This window comes from Neovison vison, chromosome 12 (assembly GCF_020171115.1).
Source record: "Neovison vison isolate M4711 chromosome 12, ASM_NN_V1, whole genome shotgun sequence".
Lineage (NCBI taxonomy): Eukaryota > Metazoa > Chordata > Mammalia > Carnivora > Mustelidae > Neogale > Neogale vison.
Window position 1 is genome coordinate 128,979,560 of NC_058102.1, and position 22,313 is coordinate 129,001,872.

Consider the following 22,313-nt stretch of genomic DNA (forward strand, 5'->3'; position numbering starts at 1 on the left):
TACCAGATAATTTTTAACTCATTCAGGAATTTGAGTAATTGGCCATTTAGGATAATGAAGACTGTATTCCCATTTTAGGTTTTTATTTTATTATTAATTTTATTTTTGCCTGGCACCTTTATAAAATATAGACTTTCATTTTTTGGAAATACGCTAAAGATGATTTATCTTCTTCTTGATGATAGTCATTATGCAAATCAGTTATTATGCAGTACTGCTTCGCATTTTGATCTTTTAGTATGGTGGGCTAATTTGTGATAGAGTAACTAAGATAATTTAAAGACTACATCAAAAAATGTGAAGGTAATAAGGATAAATTGAAAGCCCTTGCAGAAACAGCCCTTCCTGAAAAAGTGTTTTTCTGAGGAGTAGGATCTTTTGATTCTTATCAAGAGACTAAGACAGCTCATAAAACTGATAATTGGAACTAAAAAAGTGGTCCAACTGGTGTAATATTAGTTATGTTTCAACTATTTTAGATGACTGCATGAAAAAGGAGAGTCAGAAGGCTAAGGTACAGATGCTAAGGCATTTAGCGTTCCATGTTCTTTGAGCACCACCTCAGCAGCATTCTGGAATGTGCTCTCACTCTTGGCCGTATTTTTCTCTCTTTTCTCATATTGTTAGCTGTTGATTCCTGCTGCCAACAAATGTCTCAAGAGCTGACTTTTCTTCCTCTTTCTAATTAATTTTCTGCTTCCAATCTTTATATGCTTACTTGATCTTTGTAGAATTATATCTAGAGTAAGAGCAAATTGGCTCTGCAAAGGATATTTTTAAGTACATGGTACCTGAGATGTTTACACATGGGACTGGTAACATCTGGTTTTTCTGTTTGTCTCTTTGGTGATTTTTCTTACCCTAGGTTATTTAATGAGTAGCCAAAATTTCCAGGTAGTTGACTTCTGGAGATGTAAAAAAAATCTTAAGTATATTTCCATTTATGAATTTAGTATGCTATGCTTTTTTAGTGTGCTATACTACTAAATACATGGTAAATGTCTAGTGTGATCTTGAGGTTAAAATTATGCCTTACCTTTTACTGAGGGCTAATTGATTGTTAAACAAGACTTTATAGTAATAACTTACTGAGTTTCTATACACATCTTTAATAAGAGGAAAAATGAAACCAAAAATTGACCAATTAAACTTAACATGAAAGAATGAACTAGAAAATACACCCTTTCAAACAATGAAAAACAAGGGCAGGATTCTGCATCACAGACTATTTCTGTGAATAGTAAAGTCCAATTTTCATGCCCAGTAAGTATAATGTCAGTGCCTGAGTCTTTCCAGAAACACAGTTTATTTTCTGTATTATTTTGCTCATTATAGGCACTGTGTTGTCTTGGTCTCTTGTGTGCAGTTGTACAGGTTGGAGTGTCCCTGTCTTTTGTTTTGCTGTTATTCAGCTTCTTTATATTAGAAGTGCTTCAGTCCTTGGAAATTATTTTCCACAGTTCTGTTCTGAAATAACTGTACAGTGATTCCGTTTTTATAAAACTTAAGTTTGATTTCATTCATGAAAAAGAATACGAAGTCTACTTTAAAAATTTGTGGTTCTGTTAAATCTGAAAAGTATTTCAGGCTAATAATAACTTTCTTTGAGAAACAGTATTTTGTGTACAAGAGATTTGCTCCCAAAATGCCACATTTTAAGGTTATAATATTCTTAGAAAGTGGAGAAAGTATTCACATCAAAGAAGGCATTTTTATTACATTGGATTACGCAAGACTTTGGCCAGCCTCCTTAGCTTCATCTGTTTAAGGGTTCATTTTCACTTGTTTGGCACAAGTCCCAGTAGAGGCCTTCAGAATTGTGGTTAGCAACATGAATGAATTACAAACTTTGGACCAGCTCTCCAGTTAGTGGAGCTGGCTTCCTGCCAAAAAGACAGTGCCTTATATGGGGTCAGGGCAAAGCTGTGATTCGTTGAGCTCTGCATTGTATAGAAAACATACTTGTGATGCCTGTTTGCTTTCTTTTAAAATAAAAACAAAACAAAACAGAAAAAGCAGCAGGCTTCCAAGTCTATCAAAATAGGAAGTAACAGAATAGTGTGCAGGTTTTACTAATGACAGAGTTAAGCAATGGAAATATTGCTCTTTGTAGTTAAAATACTAAAAATAGAAATTGGACCTTTTGACCTCCTTCGCCAGCCTGTGATGTAAGAGACTGAAGCATTTGTTAGACATCTGTTGTCTACCTGCCCTTATTTTGTAAATGGTTTAATAAGATTAAATAATTAGTCATATGGTCACATGGTAACTATGCCACTGGGTTTTGTTAGTGACTAGATACTTTGAAATTAAAGCAAGAATAACCTTGTGCCAGTCTTTATGCTTTTAATCTGGAATTCTGTGACTTCAAAAATTGAAATGTTGGAGTGATGAAACAAGAATGAAATCTGCTCTTCAGAAAGTTAGGAATGTTTGCTTATATTCTTAGGTTGGAAAAAATAGTTATTAGGTCTATTAGAGGAAAAATATGAAGATATTTTCAAATACAATTCATTTATCTTTGTAATTCTTTTCATTTAGGCCAATACACTGTCTGGATCTTCTCTTAGTCAGGCACCATCTCATATGTATGGCAGTAGATTAAATCCAAGTTCATCAATGGCAGCTCTTATAGTTCAGTCTGAAAACAATCAAACAGGTAGGTTTTCAAGAATTTCTAAATTCTCCCCCAATATAATTTCCCTTCACCCCCACCATTGGCTCATTTTATTTGAAAAGTCTAAAGGTGTGGTAAATACAGGATTGTGCTGCACCCCGTCCCCCACTGCCCCCCACCACAGTTGGAAGTAAATAGTGTGCTGTGCTGCAAAACAGTGATGTGCTTTTTTACTGTCTGAAATGTAAATGTTTAAGCAGAGCCATCAGCAGGCAGGAATGCAACAATGTCTCCTGTGACTTTTGTGATTGATGTGTTCAGTTCTCAGTTCTGTGCAATGAAAGTAACATAACACTAGGCTTTTCTGTGAATAGCCTAAACCTTTATTTGCATAATTCATGAAATTGCATTACACAAACTTGGTTAAAAAAAATCCTGTTAGAGAATTTCTACAGTGTTTAGTAATCCTGTGAATTTTTACCAGTTGACATTTTGTAGCATTTGCCTCTTGTACTGTTTTAATGAGCCACTGGATTTGCTTTGTTTCATTCCATCCTTAAGGATTTGTTGACATGTCCAAGTAGTCATGCCTGTTTGGGGGAAGGGAATGGGTTTAGCAGTTCACCAAGAATGGATCAGTCATGTCTTTACCCTTTAAGGGTCAGAGGTTACCTGCCTCAGAATAAGGGGAGGACAACCTTGAAAGAGGCCAGATAGGGTGATTTTAGAAGGAACTGACTGTAGGAGAAATACAAGTTACTTTTCAAGCAGAGATAATTCGGTGTTACCTGAGAATTATTTTGAAGAAATTAATTTTTTCCTTTTTAAGTACAGACTTGTTTTTATCAACTTAAATTTTTGGTGTTCAGTTTTATTCTTGGTGTGGGGATCCATGTAATATATGTAATTTTAGTTATGGTGTGTGGCTCTGTGTAACACATTATGCATTTTATGACTTGTCTTGGGATGCAAAGTGTTAAAAAATACAAAGCATAAGGATTTGCTGTGATAAGCATACAGATTAGCTGTCCACAGCTGTGATTCATTACTTTAACCGTAGAAATTAAAAGTGGCTGAGGGGAGGGTACTGCAAATGCATACCACGCTTCTGTGCTGTAAAATTGAAAGGAATGAAAGAACGGAACATAATCCATGGCCTTCTACACCCACAAAAACATGTAGAGACAACGCCTTACATGCCACAGTTCAGCAATTCTGAACTAGCATCATACTAGATCTTCTACTTTCGTAGTAACTGCAAAGATAGTGGTAAAGGTTTTATGTATGTTTTAGGAAAAATCAGGGCAAGAGCTTAAAACCTCTTATCTAGCGAGAGTCACTTTATCAGCTATGAAATATTTACACTGCAGATCAAGATCTTGGAGACAATAGCCGCAGCCTTGTTGGCAGAGGAAGCTCACCCCGAGGAAGTCTCTCACCACGGTAAGCATTATTTACTCTGCCCAGTATAGGCAAAGGAAACATTTTGAGATTTGGGAACTTCTTTATCTGGTATCAGAGCGTACATTTGTGAGGCTGTAAAAGCATTCTGTAGATAAGAAGCATGTCTGGACTGTCAAGAAAAATGATTCTAAATTAATTTGAATATTAAATACATGGTTAGATTTCTAAGCTTTTCAGAAGACATCCCTTTTCTTAGATTTCCAATGAGTTTCAGCTCTCTTGTTTTTATCATTTGTATATTTAGCTGCTGGTACTATTAACTACATTAATTTGGCTAATTCTTACTGGTCATGAAGTAGTCATTAAACCTCTTAAAGGTGCAATACTCAAGACTTTCAACTTTGGGTTCCAGTTTTAGCTCTGTTGTGGGCAATGCACTTAACCCTTTGATCTCTAGTTCCTAGTTCTTGGGGCTCGTTTGTAAAAATCCCTCTGTTCTTGGGGTACCTGGTTGGCTTAGTCAGAAGAGCATTCAGCTCTTGATGTTGGGGTCGTAAGTTTGAGTCCCAATTAGGTGTAGAGTTTACTAAGAAAAAAATAAACTTTTGAAAAAAAATCTCTCTAGTTCCTAAAATTGTTTGAATCTAAGTATAATAGATTGTTGCATTGTTCTGTGAAATGGCCGTAAATACTATTATGGTAGAATTTAGGTATCTTACGTAATGTATGTAAGGTTATTCTGTTAGCAGAGTTCTTACCAGAGTTCTACGGGAAGGGTTGAATTTCTCTGAGCACAGTCTAAGTGCCCCACATCTTCTGTTCTCAGTGGGGAGTATGGCAGAAGGGAATATTGTATCAGTTTATAGAAAACAATGGAACTTTAGGCGGTGACTCTCTTTTTATTAATTGTCTTCTAATTTCAACTTCTGTACCTTCTTCCAGTTTGTTTTCTCTCTGCTCTTTAATTTTGTAAACTCTGCCTCAAACATGGTTAGACTAGGTAAGAATGGAGAACAGGAGGTAAAAGCCCATTCTAGAGTCTTTTTTCCACTGTGAGAAATGAACATTTTTCAACTGTGGGAACTCAAAAATTCTGTTAAATATTAAGATTTTTATGCAAGGATACCATTAATATCTGTTGTTATGTTGCTCATATATTGGTAATGTCTTAAGGAACATCTTTATCAGTAGATTGGTTCGGTAACCTCTAATTTTGGTATTTTCTAGTGGTATATCCAGTAGTGTCTTTTCCTGTAAAATTCCTGGGTGTCCTGAAAGTAGTATTATTTTTCCTAATTGATTTCTGGAGGAAATGAAATATTCCTTCTTTTCCAACTAGGAATCTGAAGTACACACTGATTAACATCAACTGACTAATCTATAATTTTATGCTATGATTATTTCTGTACTATTTTATTCTTCTTTTCATAGAAGAAAACTAATGGGCTTTTGCTCATATGTTTAGTGGAGGAAGCATTTCTGTATTCCCCTCTTAAACTTAAAATATCATAGAAGCTACCCAGAAATTTTGCAGTATCCCTCAGTGTTATTTTGCTTCGCATAGTTCTTAGTTTTTCATTAGGTAAATGGATAAAACATTTTAAAGAAATAAATTTTACCAAATTATTTTTAGCATATATTTCCAACTTTATATTACCCTTTAAAAATCAGCCTGAAAGGTAATAACCTAAATTATCTTGGTATAATGTACTATTTGGAGAGGGATGGTCAACTGTATGGGGCACGTGATGTTTACTTGAGGAATGAAAAAACCTCATTTGTTTAACTTGTTGTTGAAGGAGATTTAGTCGAGAAGCACACTGAGGCAGTGGGAGAACACTAGTGAGCTGTTAGAACACCCGAGCTGCGTCCAGCTCTGCCCAGCAGTGTATCTTAGCACAAGTCACTAAAACCCCATCCTGTTTTCCTCATATGGAAATGGAACCAATAACCAGGTTTTGACTTCTCATGAGGCTTTTACAGAGATCATATTAGATAATTATGTGGAAACACACTGGAAAGCCTAAAGCCCTTTACTAATGTACTGTGTTAGCATGGAGGCTGGAGAGCAGAAATGGCCACATTTACGAATTTAAAGCAAAAAAAGGGTGAGAGAACATTACACATTCATCTTAATATAAGTAATACTTGTTTTGGAAGACTTAAGTTATTACCACTTGAATTACAGATCCAAGGCATTTTAGAAAAATTTCTATAGAGGGTTCAAATAAAAATTACTTTAATCTTGCTAATGTTCCTTAATCCTGTCAATACTAGAAAATCTGTATTTTTGACTATTTATAACTTTATAATTTTTCAATATTATTAAAAATTTCTTTTTACTAATATTTGAGATTCTGTTGGATATAAAATAAAATGCCTTCTACATTATTATAATTGCACAGCGTTACTCTTGGTATTTTGTGTATTAAAGCAGAATGGTGGAACTCCTCTCTTCTGGCTATTTATTTTCACGTTTTCGAATACTGTCTTTCCCCCTTTTATCTAAAGCTATATCAGGTTCTTTTACAGCCTGTTTCAGAGATTATTGAGGGGTTGTTTTTATTTTCTAATGGTTTTTAATTACCGAGAATAGCTGGCTATTCCCCTGATTTTATAATTTGGGGAGGAAGAATGGTAATTACTCAATTTTAGGGTGGATTATGGTTTTATCATTCTTCAGTGTAGGCAGCCTGAAGTTAGAAGACTTTTTACAGGGAAAGGGTCAGCATAAGGTGAGAAATGTGAATGCACTCTCTTTCTGTTTAAACTGAAAATTAATATTTTCAACAGATCTCCTGTAAGCAGCTTACAAATTCGCTATGATCAACCAGTCAACAGCAGTTTGGAAAATCTGCCTCCAGTAGCAGCAAGCATAGAACAGCTTTTGGAGAGGCAGTGGAGTGAAGGACAGCAGTTTTTATTAGAACAGGGTACTCCCAGTGACAGTAAGTATTCTTTTCATGTCTTTAAAAGATGGATGGACAGACAGATGGATAGATGGAGCTGTCACATTTCATCAATATTAGTGAAATTATGAGATGTGTTCTATATAATATGGCAAGAAAGTGTACTGTAGTGTTTTAATAGAACAGATTCTACAATTTTACCACTGGTCTTATATTTACCTGTTACTAATGCTAGGATCTTGGGCAGGTTTCCTAATGTGTACGTTATCTCCCATTTGTAGAGTGGGAATAATAATATACCTATATCACAGTGTTGTTTTGGGTATTAAATGGGCACAATACCCATTTAATATTATATTTTATTATATTTTAAAAATAATATTTTTGGGGCATAAAAACTGTGAAGAGCACTGCCTAGCTCACAGTAAGCACTTATCTGTTCAGTGGTTATTCTTACTGTTGTAAATTATTTTAATATTGGTACTTTGGGGGTGCCTGGGTGGCTCAGTGGGTTAAGCCGCTGCCTTCGGCTCAGGTCATGATCTCAGGGTCCTGGGATGGAGTCCCACATCGGGCTCTCTGCTCAGCAGGGAGCCTGCTTCCCTCTCTCTCTCTGCCTGCCTCTCCATCTACTTGTGATTTCTCTCTGTCAAATAAATACATAAAATGTTTAAAAAAAAATATTGGCACTTTGTTCTTATGAATTTTTAAACGTTTTTTAAAAATATTTATTTATTTATTTTAAAGATTTATTTGTTTATTTGACAGACAGAAATCACAAGGAGGCAGAGAGGCAGGCAGAGAGAGAGGAGGAAGCAGGCTCCCCGCTGAGCAGAGAGCCCGACGTGGGGCTCGATCCCAGGGATCACGACCCGTGGGGAAGTCAGAGGCTTTAACCCACTGAGCCACCTAGGCGCCACTATTTATTTATTTATTTGACAGAGAGAGACAGAAAGGGAACACAAGCAGGGGAGTGTAAGAGGGATAAGCAGGCGTCCCGCTGAACATGGAGCCCGATGTGGGGCTTGATCCCAGGACCCCAGGATCAGATCTGAGCCAAAGGCAGATGCCTAACAATAGCCACCCAGGCGCCTGCCCCTGTTCTTACCAATTTTTAAATTTTACTAAAATACATGAGTCATATCTTCTCTTAGCTTAATTGAAGAAAACTTGATTACCTTTGGAGAATTCATTTTAAAAAATGCATTTAGTCGGGAGCGCCTGGGTGGCTCCACTTGGTTGAGTGTCCCACTCTTGGTTTCAGGTTAGGTCGTGATCCTCAGGGTCATGATGTCAGGGTTGGGAGGTCAAACCCTATGTCAGACTCCTTGCTCAGTGGTGATTCTGCTTGAGATTCTCTCTCCCTCTCCCTCTGCTACTTCTCCCTGCACATAGAAATAGTTTTGAAAAAGTAAAAATAAAAATGCATATAGTCAAGTATGCTAACCGTCTTCTTAATTTTTTAATTTAGATGAAAAAGAATAAGAATTGCTAAATTTATATATATTTTGTGTTACTAAATTATGTATATGTGTTTATATACATATTTATGTGTTTTATGTACATATTTAGTATTTTTCAATGTTAAGTATTAGGATGATGGTTGAAAAATGCCAAAAAGAGCAAAGTTACTCTGAGTGGCAGTGAGCTGGGAAGTGGCCTCATGTTAAAGGATATATGTTTTTTTGGGGAAAAAATAGGTAGTTTTTATCATTTTGGGATATAGGCTTTTATTGCTTTATTGTATCAAAACAAAAATTTTTGTTAGTAGACAAGTGCTGTAAATTGGGATTTTAGGGTTTTTTTTGTGTGTTTTGTTTTGTTTTATGAATGGTGCCTTGCCGGAAAAATGCTAATTGTGAGGAAATTCATGCCAGGATAATCCTTTAAACATGATAGCTGGAGGACAGGTTTAGCTTCATCTTATTGCATCTCATTTGGGTACACTGAGGGTTTCTGTGTAGCATCTTGAAGAGGAGGGGATAAAAGTTAAATCCTTGGGAAATGACCATATATGTCTGTACCATCTCCCTTGTGTCTTTTGAAGGCCCTGAGGGTATGTTAAACAAATACAACTTTTTAATATGTGTACGTAGAACTTTTAAAGCGTCCATCACCCTGGCAGAACTACTCAGTGTTGTCAGTTGAGAAGTCCCGAGTTGTAGAAGGAATTGAAACTGTATTTGAGGTGATGAGGCAGGACAGAAACTGCCTGGTTACAGACGATCATTTCTCTGGAGCCCGGCGTGGGGGCTGTGGTGCGCGGACACTGCTCCCTGCTGGGCGATGTGCGGATCCGCAGGCTGGGCGGCGGGGCTGGGCGGCCTCTTGCCCCGCTATGGAGGCGTGCTTAGCTTGACCAGGCAGCACAGAATAACTCTTTATTGTGGGGAAGGATATTGGTATGACTCTTCCCCATTTTAAACATGATTTTAACGAAAACTGATGGCAGGCATTTTGAATTTTTAATTAGGTATTAGGTTTTTATTTTGGTGAAAATAAAATGTTAGTTTTCTTTGAGAATGAAAACTACCTAGACCAGATGGGTGGGTTTTTTGATATGTGGCCACAAAGTTTCCAGAAGGTACATCTAGGACCAGTATCCCTTAATGCTTATATATACATATATTTTGGTATATTTGTATCTACATATAAATTTAGAAACTAAACCTAGTGATTTGAAAATGCTTTACAGAATTTCTAGTCTCCTGTTTTAACTTATTTTTAAAGTTACTGATACTTAGGTCTGTAAAATATGCAGCCCTGTGTGGGAACTTGTCTTTATTAAAACCATGCAAATGTTTGCTAGTTTTGGGAATGCTGAAGTCATTACACCAACTTCAAGTTGAAAATCGGAGATTGGAAGAGCAGATTAAAAACTTGACAGCCAAAAAGGAACGTCTACAGTTATTGAATGCACAGCTCTCAGTGCCTTTTCCAACAATAACAACAAATCCTAGTCCGTCTCATCAAATGCATGCATTTTCAGCACAGAGTGGTAAGTATGAAAGTATTTATTGCATATCTAATGAAAGTAGGATAGACTTTTAGGATCTTTCTCATAATAAGTGAATAATAACTAGTTATCAGTTATATGAAGATGTAGAAAAGGAATGATAGGTTATTTTCAAAGAACATGAAGGATCTGTCAAGTGATCAACTTGAATTTGCTCTAACTTGTTTAGCACATAATTTAACTATAATAGTTATTTAAATGTATAATGATCTTTTTATTGATTTAAAGCCATAGTATTCAATAGAGTTATAGATTTTTTCCCTTTAAACTGGTATTAGGCATAGCAAGACTTAATATTTAAGTGTTTTTAATGTGGGCTTCAGGATAAGCTTTTAGATAAGCCTTTAATCTTACACAAAATGTAATGTAACAGGGTAAATAGGTTTCTTTTGTCTTTTATTATTCTAGCTCCTACCACTGATTCCTTGAACAGCAGTAAGAGCCCTCATCTAGGAAACAGCTTTTTACCTGATAATTCTCTTCCTGTATTAAATCAGGTAATTTTGGTGTGGTTAGTTTCATTTCTGCGTTTTTTTTTTTTTTTTACAAATAGTAAAATGGTTTAAGATGATTTTAAACAGTTTTGCTGTGTTCTGACTTAAGTTTCTGTTCTTTCTTACATTAGGACTTAACCTCCAGTGGACAAAGCACCAGCAGCTCTTCTGCTCTTTCTACTCCCCCTCCTGCTGGGCAGAGTCCAGCACAGCAGGGCTCGGGTGTTAGTGGAGTGCAGCAGGTCAATGGTGTGACGGTGGGGGCACTGGCTAGTGGAATGCAGACTGTAACATCCACCATTCCTGCAGTGCCTGCAGTGGGTGGAATAATTGGAGCTTTGCCAGGTAACCAACTGGCAATTAATGGCATTGTAGGAGCTTTAAATGGGGTTATTCAGACCCCTGTCACAATATCCCAGAACCCTACCCCCCTCACCCATACAACTGTACCACCTAATGCAACACATCCAATGCCAGCTACACTGACGAACAGGTAAGAAACTCACTTAATCTATTTTGGGTTCTTGAGTGCAAGAGAGTACCAGTATTGTCCATGCTTTCAGATTGGGATCTTTTAATGTGCTTCTTGTAGATGTAATCAACAAGAAATGAAAACTAGCAAACTTTCAGATTAAGTGTATTACTTTGAGAGCCATTTATGTTGGAAATTTAACTAATTCAAATTAAAACGAAGTTAAATCACTTTCAGTAATAAAGCATTAAATGTACTCTGTGCTAAAAATTACATTCTTGATCTGTGTTACCTCCCCTTGTATATTGTCTTCATGTATCCTACATTTTGAAGAAAAAGAATATTGTAATGAGGATCACATATGAGTGAATATTGATTTCTCAGAATTCAGCTATGCAGTTCTACTAATTTTACAATTAAAGATTTTGATACAGGAATCAGTGCCTATAGCAGATGATCTTGAATTTCCTGTGAATGAAACTGTTTTCATGGTACTGGACTTTCATTTGACTGTTTGTTCAAAATAAGGGGATTAAAGCCATGTTGTTACTGGACATACATTTGAGGAATAAATTGTTTTAAATGGATTTGCAATGGATACGAGTAAACTATTTTTCTGGCTCCCTTTTCTTTGGTGTTTAATTTTACTCTCCATTGGGACCATTAAAAAAAGGTTAGGTCAAGTCAATTAGTAGTTGGGATTTTTCCTTGTTTTACATACGTGTTATTTAGTGTGGGTTAAGTTACCCTTGAATAATAAAAAATTATGTGCGTGTTATAAACACATTTAAATTTCTATTCCATAAAGTACTGAGTGCCTTCTTGCTGTATAATAAAAAGGAAAACAAAACATTTCTTGACAATGTGAATTCTTATTTACCTGTATACACAGAGAGAAAAAAAGAAATTTGTATGTGATCGTTATTAGAAAAGTATTATATTTAAAGATTTGACTTGTTAACTCATTAAACACCAAATTGAAAAGTTGTCTTTCATTTTACATTTTAAAAAACATTAACAGTATATAGGAGAAAGTAAGAATTTTAATCATTTTTCAGTGCCTCAGGACTAGGATTACTTTCTGACCAGCAAAGACAAATATTTCTTCACCAACAGCAGTTTCAGCAGTTGTTAAATTCTCAACAGCTCACGCCAGTAAGTTCTTCCTTTTGATAATATTTGATTTCTATTAGGATCAAGTGTTCTAAGCTGTAGTAGACATTTAGCATGGATATAGACTTACCCACTTTGTGAAATAGCATTACAGGATGCATAACCCCCAGAATAGTTTGTCTTGCCATTTGGTATAGTCCACGATAACTGTAGTGACATTATATTGATTGATTTACAAGTATTAGAACATGTCCTGGGGTACTCTTTTAGACTCCGGTAATGTGATGATGAGTTAAGACTTCGTATTTTCATGGGGTTTCATTCTGTCAGTGGAGGTGGTCAATAAGCAGATGTATGGTCTTGGTAGTGATGGGCACTGAGAAGAAAAATGAGGGAAGGTAAAGGGATAAAGGAACAGTGGGACGAGAGGCTAATTTTAGATAGTAGAGTTTTGCCTCTTTGAGTGGGTGACTTTTGAGCATAGACCTGAATAAAAGTTGAAGGAATATGAATTTTTTGACTCAGGGGAATGGAAGAGTAGCAGTGGAAAAGACCAGTGTTCATGTTTTGAGGACTAGAAAGACGGCTGGCGTGACTGCAGAATGAGAGACACGCTGGTGCAGAGGAGAGAAAGTCCCTGGTGAGCCTGTTTGGCTGTGGCAGGAAATTCAGATTTTGAGTATGATATGATGCCATTGGTGATTTTTTAAAAAACTTTTGTGAAAACTTTCAAATGTATCAAAACAGTATATTATTTTAAATGATTATCTCAACTTTAAAAATCTTGTTTCATATATCCTCAATTTTTCTTTCAGGATTATTTTAAAGAATTAATTGGAAGATTTAAACAGAATAGTGACATATAACAATTCCCATTTTTTAAAGATTAGTAGTCGTTGTGCGGAAAATTGTATGTGTTGGGAGGGGAGATAGTTGCAAAAGGAGAAGTAGGGAGGCTATTGGAGTAGTCCAGGTAGGAGATGTGGTTTCTAAAATAGGATAAATGGCGCAGGGGGGGGGGGACCATCTGGGATTGTGTATTTTGAAGATAAAACCAACAAGACTTGTCAGACATTCAAGGTAAGGAAGAGTTCTAAACAATGGGATGTTGCAGTTTACTGAGATTTGGAAGACCTAGAGGAACAGCTGGTTTTGGAGAGAAAGTACAAGTTCTGATACAGACATACTAAGTTGGAGATGTCTATTTAGGTGTTTAAGTAGGATGTGGACTGGACAGTTGTGTGAGTCTGGAGTCCAGGGAAAGGATGCAGTTGGAAATAACAAATTTGGGGGCATTGCTGCATATATGATACTTAGATTTACAAGATTTTATGAGACCCGTAGGGAATGAGGACTGATATCTGAGGACTGAGCCCTGGCTATCCTGGAAGAGGAGCATAATCTAGTAAAGGATGTGGAGAAAAAGTGACCAGTGAGTTAAGAGAACTGAAAAGTGGTGTCCTTGGGTCTGTGTGAAGAAAATGTATCAACGAAGAAAGGACTTGACTGTGTAAAAATACTTCGGGGAGGACAAGTAAATTGACTGTTGGATTTGGCTGCCTGGAGGTTTTGACAATTGTGGTGAGAAGTAAAAACCTCCTCAAATGGTTCCAAAGAAAATGGCAGGAGGGGAAGTGAAGATGGAGTATTGGCAGCTCCAGACACTTCACTCTAAAAAAAAGCAGAGAAATGAGCAGCTAATGGAAGAAGGACATGGTCTGCGGGGGAGGTTTCTTGTTCATTTTGAATATGACAGTACATGTATATGTTGATGGGAACAGGGGAGAGGAAGGATAGCAGAGCAGCCAAGTACTTCATAGGGGACGGAAAGGAAGGGGAGTGGAGAGCAGCATTCTACTGTATGAAGAGGGCAGGCAGAGCAGCTGTCAGAGGGCTTTTATGACAGGAGGTTGAGGAAACCCACTGTTAAGGTTTTTAATTTTCAAAATTACATTAAAGGTATCAGGGGTGCCTGCGTGGCTCAGTTGGTTAAGCATCTGCCTTTGGCTTAGATTATGATCCCAGGGTCCTGAGATCGAGGCCCATATTTCTGCTCAGTTGGGAGTGTACTTTCCCTCTCCTGTCCCTCCCCAGCTTGTGCTCTCTCTCAAATAATAAATAAAATTTTTTAAAAAAAAGAATTAAAGGTATCAGCTGGGGAAATAAAGATATTGGTGGTCAGAGGAGAGAAGCAAATGTGGAATAGGTATCTTGGAAGAGAGGAAGAATTGACTAAGTGTGTGGTGGGGGAGGGGCGCCTGGCTGGCTCATTTGGTAGAGTGCGCACCTCTTGGGGTTGTAAGTTCAGGCCCCATGTTGGGCATAGAGATTTACTTAAAAATTAAATCTTAAAAAAAATATTGAAAGTGTGTGGCTCACATGCAGAGATATTCTGGCCCGCGTTGTGTGGTCATAAACTTAAAGCCAGACGGGTTGCTGTATTTGTGCAACTGCCTCCAGCTCCATTTCCCTAGCGTACTTCACTGAGTTAGACTGTTCAGAGAATGCGCTATTTAATTAGCTCAGAGTTTCAGCCTTTGTTTGTAATTTCTTTCTAAGTATCTGCTCAGGGTGCCTGGCTGGCTTAGTCGGTGGAATGTGGGACTCCTTCTCTTGGGGTTGTGAGGTGAAGCCCCATGTTGGGTGCAGAGATTACTTAAAAAAATCTTTAGGGCACCTGGGTGGCTCATTTGGTTAAGGCTCTGCCTTCAGCTCAGGTCATGATCCCGGGATCCTGGGATTGAGTCCCGCATTGGGCTCCCTGCTCAGTGGGAACCTGCTTCCCCCCACCACCCCTGTATCACTTCCCCCTGCTCCTGCTCTCTCTCTCATTCTCTCTGTAGGTCTCTCCCTCAGTCTCTCTCAATAAATGAATGAACGAATGAATGATCTTTTAAAAAATTCAAAAAATTGTTATAAATAAGTAAAATATTTCTTCCCATTTTGTTTTACTTTAGTCAAAAATATATTGAAAATACTTGTTTTGATCGTGGATCATTGTTTTCAGTGTTACTGTTCTTACAGTGGTAAAAAGATAGCTTGTATATAAATTCTTTAATGCTTGCACTAAAATGTGATCTTGTTTTCTTATCTCTCATCTTAATATGAAATACTAAAATATGGTTTATTTGGGGTCCTTCCTCTTCAAACAAGATATTGTTAGTAATAGTACATATAGATGACTCATTTCTTTTCTTTTTTTTTTTTTTTTAGAGGTTTTATTTATTTGACACAGAGATAGAGAGTACAAGTAGGCAGAGCAGCAGGCTGAGGGAGAGGGAGAAGCAGGCTCTCCGCTGAGCAGGGAGCCCAACATGGGGCTCTATCCCAGGACCCTGGGGATCATGACCTGAGCCGAAGGCAGCTGTTTAACTGACTGAGCTACCCCAGCACCCCAGACATCTCATTTCTAGAACGTGATTCGTTAAGGAGGTTTTAGCACACACATTGTTGCTCAGAGACAAGAACTGAAGTGGTTTAAATTCTATCTTTCCTTTGTCAGCCAAGATTGTGGGGTGAAGTTTGTTTACAAGCGGCACATTTTCTTCTGAGGCATCCTGACTTCTCCCATCTTAAGAAAAATTCATGCTTGACCCTCCTCCCCCGACCAATTGCTGCCCTGTTTTTCTGCTTGCTGTCTCCTCCCAGATGGCCTTCGTTCTGCTAACCAGTCAGTGGGCAGTTGTCCTTCTTCCTTGATCTGGCAACAACATTTGACAGAGTTGATCACTCCCTCCTCCTTGAAACACTTTCTTCCCTTAACCTTCAGGAGCCCAGGTTACGGCCGTGTTATTCCTGCCCAACCATTCATTCCTCTCTTCACCGCAGCCTCTCACTTTCAGAGTAACCGAGAATTTCAACGATCTCCTCCATTCATAGAGCTTCAAATGCCGTTCTCCAGTCCAGTATTAAATATGTGCAGATGTTACATCTTCAGGCCAGGCCCCTTTTTGGAATTTCAAACTTCTATATCCAGCTGCTTTCTTGGTATCTCCTCTAGGGTGTTTTGAAATAGACATTTCAAGCATAGTGTGTCCAAAACTGAACTGCTGATCTGTCACAAACCTGCTCCACACAGTTTTGCCTACCTCAGCCAAAGGGAACACCAGTTTGTAGTTGTTCAAGCCCAAAACCTCGCAATCATACTTCACTCTCATCTGATGCTTCCCATTGAATCCATCCAGTCCTGAGTCAGATTGTGTCACACCTTGGCTTAAAACCTTCCCTTTCTTTCCTGTATCACTTTGAGTAAAAGCCAGAGTGTTCTTGGCCCACCACTGTGAGGCCCACATTCCCTCCTTGTCTCCTCCTCGTTCAGTTGTCCCCAGCCTGCCCCTGGTCTCCTTGCTAGTCCTCAGTCACAATAGGCATATGCTCCCACATAGCCCCTTAGCCCTGGATGCTTCCTTCTTCCTAGAAATCCCCTCCCTTTCTCCATATCCACATAGTGAATTCCCTGCTTGCCTCCAAGTCTTTGTCCAATTGAGAACCACCCTGACCTATCTATTTGAGATTTCTACCCCCCAATACTGTCTCCCACACGTTCCTGTTTACCCTGGTCCTTACCATAATCATATCTTAATATTTTGTTGGTCTCTCTCTCCGCCTCAGGCTGAGCCCAGAAGGGCAGAGATTTTCCCCCTGCTGATATGTCTCAGGACAGTGCCTGGCACATAGTAAACACTCAAGAAATCACATACATACTTGCTGCAAAGAATGATCTCATAACTATACCAAGGGCATACTCTCTGTTGGCATGAATGAGAACTTTAAAAGTTACTTTTTTGTTCCCAGAATTGGGAATGAGAATGGCACATATTCTAAAGTCAGATCCAGATAACTTAATGACTTCCAAGTTGCTGTTGCCCTTAATTATCATGGACAACCTAATTTGAATAAGGTCTTCTGTATTTGTTTGCCCTGTTTTGAAAAGAAGCCATTCACTAGTAATACACTTTATAATAGATGGTTACAGTATATTTAGTAGTGTATATGTGACTTATATTGAAATACCTCCTATTAAAGTAAAGAAGAAAATAGAAAAGTCAGGCTTGACTGACTGCTGAATTCTGGGACTGGGAGCTCATCTTCTCGCACATGTTCTCGACCTCAGGAGCAGCATCAGGCCCTCCTGTACCAGTTAATGCAGCAGCAGCACCACCAGCAGCAGCACCCGCCGGAACTGCAGCAGCTCCAGATCCCCGGGCCCACGCAGATCCCCATCAACAACCTGCTGGCGGGAGCTCAGGCGCCGCCCCTGCACCCAGCCACCACCAACCCATTTCTTACCATCCACGGCGACAGCGCCAGTCAGAAAGTAACAGTAAGTGTCTTTGCTCTGTCTTCCCTAGTGAAATCATAAAAAGAAATTTACTGAGGAATCAGAGAGGACGGTCTCTTTAGCTTTTCTCTCTTATTTAAAAAAAGTATATTATTGGGGCCCCTGCGTGGCTCAGTGGGTTAAGCCTCTGCCTTTGGCTCAGGTCCTGGTCTCAGGATCCTGGGATCAAGCCCCGCATTGGGCTCTCTGCTCAGTGGGGAGACTGCTTCCCACCCCCTGCCTGCTGCTCTACCTACTTGTGATCTCTCTCTCTCTCTCTCTGTCAAACAAATAAATAAAATCTTTAAAAAAAAAAAAAAAAAGTATATTATTCCCCTGATAATTTCTTCTTAAAACCAGTTGCTTCAGCAGCTGGATATTGTAAACATGAAGGATCCAAGCCAATTTATACAGCCCCTGAAGTACATTAGTTTAAATTTGTGCATATGGTTTGAAGTACGTGTTACAATTTACCAAACTGGAAATGAAAATGTGTATTTTAGTTATAGTAAGGGGGTATGGGACAGTCCATTCAAAAGATAGTAGTTGGTGCTTTTTGATGAACTTTTGTTCCATTAATTTGTTTAATTATAGATTCAGTCTAGATAATTTTGGAATATTTTTATTATTTTGCTTTAAAGTACTTTATAAAACTGAATTATGCTTATAATAAAATTAATATATAAATTTTTAGGGCACTCCAGTTACTTTGCCAAATTAATTTTAAAAAGAAACTAAATCATAATTACATTATTATTACAAAAATATTACACAATTACATAAATACATAATTTTACATAATTGTAATGGAATTTAAATTATTAATTTCATTAAAGTGATAGCCTCTTACCCTTTCAATATACCAGTTAAGATACATTAAAAATGGATTCAGGAACAGTGTATTATACATATAGTAGCACACATTTTAAGGCTGTTTCTTTCTATTAATTCTCCCCTTCAATTAGCTCTACTTTACTGGAGTATAAGTGTTTCCCCTAAATTCGAGTTCAGAGCAGAGCCCTCTCAGAGGAAGGATATTGGGATATAGAATGGAGACTGGATGTCCAGAAAAGGAAGAAGGGAAAGAATGAGGGGGGAGACTTGGCAAATCACAGTGTGAAAAGTCACAATGTTTGCTATTTCCCATTACTTTAAAAGCTTGCTGTTTACTGCACTGTGAGTCTTCAGAAACTTGAGTTTGTACTGAGAAACAAGTTGGTTCAAAATGCAGGATTAATTGGTTTTCATTAACTCTTCAATGCTTTGTTTGCCCCCTGCCTCTGATTGTGAGTACTACCATCACTGTCATAAAGCTAGTCACCTCCCCAGTGTTGTACAGATGTGGGAAATCTCTGTGAATCTGTATTAATTTAGGGACTTTTTATACTGTTTTTTTTTTCTTGCATTAAAAAGCAAACTACAGGCATACCTTGGAGATAGTGCAGATTCAGGTCCACACTACTGCAATAAAGCAAATACTATAAGAAAGTGAGTCAGATGAATGTTTTTATTTCCCAGTGCATATGAAAATTATGTTTACATTATACTGAAGGTAGTCTGTCAAGTGTGCAATAGTGTAATAGCTAAAAAAATACCAAAGCACATACCTTAATTAAAAAATGCTTTTTATTGCTAAAAAAAAAATGCTCTGACCATCTTCTGATCATTCAGAGAGTTGTAATCACTGATCACAGATCCCTGTAACAAATATAATAATGAAAGAGTTTGAAATAGTGTAAGAATAACTTAGTGTGCCTAGGTGGCTCAGTGGGTTAAGCCTCTGCCTTAGGCTTAGGTCATGATCTCAGGGTCCTGGGATCAAGCCTCGCATCGGGCTCTCTGCTCAGCAGGGAACCTGCTTCCCCTTCTCTCTCTGCCTGTTGCTCTGCCTACTTGTGATCTACTCTCTCTCTCTCTCTGTGTCAAATAAGAAAATAAATAACTCTTGAAAAAAAAATAATGTGACACAGAGATACAAATTGATCAAATGCTATTGGAAAGGTGGTACCAGTAGACTTGCTTGACATAAGGTTGCCACCAACCTTCAGTTTGGGGGAATATTCAGTGCAGTGATCCACAATAAAACGAGTTGTGCCTGTATTTACAAGCTCCCTTTCCCTGACTGATACAGGATGGAATGTGTTTTTTAATGGAAAACTATAATAATAAATAAGAACAAAATGAGCAGTATTAAGTACCTAATGGGAGAAAAGCAAGACTGGGAAATTATATTTATTTATATTTTATATATATTATGTGCCAGGCGTCATTGTTAGATTACAATAGTATATGTGATTTCAGTCTCGAGGGACTTTATTTTTATAGATTAGTAAAAGAAGACTCAAAGAGGTTAAAGCTTAAGAGACAAATGGCACATGGGGGATCAGAACCCATGACTTTGTTAGTCCATAAAAAATTCATTTTCTCCAATACCACGTTACTGCTTTTGTGGAGAAGTCAATTTGGGGGATGATTTCTCCATCCGTTCCCTGAGTTCTGTCCTTCAGATGGCCCTTCTGTCTTTGTAACTGCTGAGGTTAATAGAAAGCAGATGATAATGTTTACCAGTAAACTCATGTCTTTCCTATTGTGCTGAAAAGCAGTCGTGCCAACTTGTAGAAAAAAATGAAGTCACTATATATACCATCTTTTATTTCTATTATAATTCCAGTTTAAGAGACGAGTACCACAAGCATGGGCCACATGTTCATTTACATAATGCCTTTGATTTTGTTTAACTGCAGAGACTTAGTGATAAAACTGGGCCTGTCACTCAAGAGAAAAGTTGACACTTGAGAAACCTCTAGATCGCCTCTCCTGCTGCTCTAGCACTTCCTCTGGCTGCCATTGCAGCCCTCCTACACCTATGAAGAAATGCGACAAGAAATGAACTGCACAACAAAGGATTAATTGCCACAAGGACTTTCTTGTAAGGCTTTGATTAATTTTCTTGTTGCTTTGTTGCACTGAAATAGAATTCCCATATATCCCCCATCCCTCAACCCAGATTTTTTTGAACTTTGAAAAAAAAATTTAATAACTAACTTTTGTCAATGAAATAATTACATGCAATGAGTTTATCAACCTAAGAGGAATTTAATGTAGTTGGTGCACAACTAATTTTGTTATAAATTGGAGAGATGAACAGCAAAACTAAAGAGTTGTTCCATTTATAAACTTTGATTTTGTTGTACCAGTTAGAATATGAAATACAGTCTTTTGTTTGGGTTACAGTATGCTCGCTCTGTGAGTCAGATCTTAAGACAAATTTTAAGGAACTGTCCAATATCTTCTATTGGAGTTTTATTGGTTAAGTATTGCAAATTAATAGGTCATCAACTGGGACTTGGCAATCTTTGTTATAAAAATTTTCTTTATAATGGGATTTGGCCAATTTTGGTAATCAAGTTAGGATGATAACGTCTGCTTCTGCTAAAGGTAATTTTCTTTTGCTAAATACTTTTTTTTTTTTTTTTTAATATAAAGTGCTAAGACCTACTCCTATTTTAAAGTAACTACTCATATTTTGAGTTAAGTGAGTTCTAAGGCTGCTGGGGAACCAGATCAATTCAAAGCAAAAGATTTCTTTCAGAAAGAGGGGCCACTCTGGAAACTGCTGGTCGGGTTTGGCCTGAATCAAGTGCCTGTTAGTACCTCCGTTGTGTTGAAATGGCTCTAGACAGCTGAGCTTGCACTACCGTCAGTCCTTGTGAGGAAGTAGTAGGGATAGTCAGTGTTGCACCAGCAGCCTTCCCCATGGTTCTGCCTTTATTAAAAAATTTCTATGCCACTGTAGATAGCTCAGGCAAAACTATTACCTGGGTATTTATCCACTAATGAGTCACAAGAAAAATGAGTGGATTTGGTAAGAATTTTTTTTTTTTTAAATTTAAACAACTTTTCATTTACTGACAGTGATTTCAAACAAACAAGCAAAACAAGTACAGTTCCTGAAACAGGTGAAATTTGTATTTACAGTCCTTATACTTTGGTAGCTACACTCCTGGTGTGACAGTATGGCAGAGTATAAATTGAACAATTGGGGATGTAATCATTGAACTGTTCTTAAATGTGTGAATTATTAGTGGAAAAGACCCAGCTGTAATTAGACCTCCACTGTGTACTTAGCTGGAAGAACATGTTAATTCTGCAATATGTCTCTTGGTTAAACATTGCACAGTTCTTACCTCATTTCTGTAAATAAGGTTTTGTGAATCTGTTTTGTATTGTGAAAAATTCATAAGATAACATTGATATTTTGATTTGTAATATTTCTAATTGGTAGATTTAATTGAAAAGTAAAATTAATTTATTTTTATATGTTCAGGGGAATTTTAAAGAAAGTCAAATCTTTTGTAGATAATTAAAAAAATCGGTGTGGTTTATTTTACTTATTTAACCCACTGGTTGTTATTCTGTAACAATTTGTATAAATGGTAAATTTTGAATGTGTTGTTATTTTACCTAGATGTAAAATTCCACATGTATTAAAGAAAATGTACAAAGTTTTTGTTAATAAAATTTAATAATGTTTATAACTCTGTGCCATTCCTTTTTCCAGTTTTATTAAGATATAATTGGTATACAGTACGCTTAAGGTATACAATATAATCATTTGGCTTATTTTTATTGTGAAATGATCATGACAGTAAGTTTAGTTAACCTCCATCATCTCGTGCAGATACAAAAACAGGAGAATGAAGAAAAAGTTTTTTTCCTTTGTGATGAGAACTCTTAGTATTTATTCTTTTAACAACTTTCAAATTATCATAGAGCAGTGTTAACTGTCTTCATGTTGTACATTACATCCTAGTACTGATTTATTTTTAATTGGACATTTTTACCTTTTGACCACATTCATCCTGTTCTCTCTCATCCCAGCCCCCACCCTTTGGTAACTGCAAATCTGATCTTTATGAGTTAGTTTTCCTTATCTCTCTCTCACTTTCTCTCTTACTTAATAGATTG

At 37.3% G+C, this 22,313-nt stretch overlaps 1 protein-coding gene across 8 annotated transcripts in view; it reads left to right on the forward strand.

The window, feature by feature from the left end:
• MLLT10 (MLLT10 histone lysine methyltransferase DOT1L cofactor) overlaps nucleotides 1–21,883 on the forward strand; it is a 242,504-nt gene extending 220,621 nt beyond the window's left edge. For all 8 annotated transcript variants that reach the window (XM_044228868.1, XM_044228871.1, XM_044228872.1 and 5 more), the window contains 9 exons: nucleotides 2,542–2,659; nucleotides 3,988–4,060; nucleotides 6,815–6,969; nucleotides 9,740–9,928; nucleotides 10,355–10,443; nucleotides 10,572–10,933; nucleotides 11,971–12,067; nucleotides 17,139–17,348; nucleotides 20,090–21,883. In XM_044228868.1, the coding sequence (XP_044084803.1) occupies nucleotides 2,542–2,659; nucleotides 3,988–4,060; nucleotides 6,815–6,969; nucleotides 9,740–9,928; nucleotides 10,355–10,443; nucleotides 10,572–10,933; nucleotides 11,971–12,067; nucleotides 17,139–17,348; nucleotides 20,090–20,134 (1,338 nt within the window). In that variant the 3' untranslated portion in view covers nucleotides 20,135–21,883. The remainder of the gene's footprint in view (nucleotides 1–2,541; nucleotides 2,660–3,987; nucleotides 4,061–6,814; nucleotides 6,970–9,739; nucleotides 9,929–10,354; nucleotides 10,444–10,571; nucleotides 10,934–11,970; nucleotides 12,068–17,138; nucleotides 17,349–20,089) is intronic.
• Nucleotides 21,884–22,313: the final 430 nt, after the last annotated feature.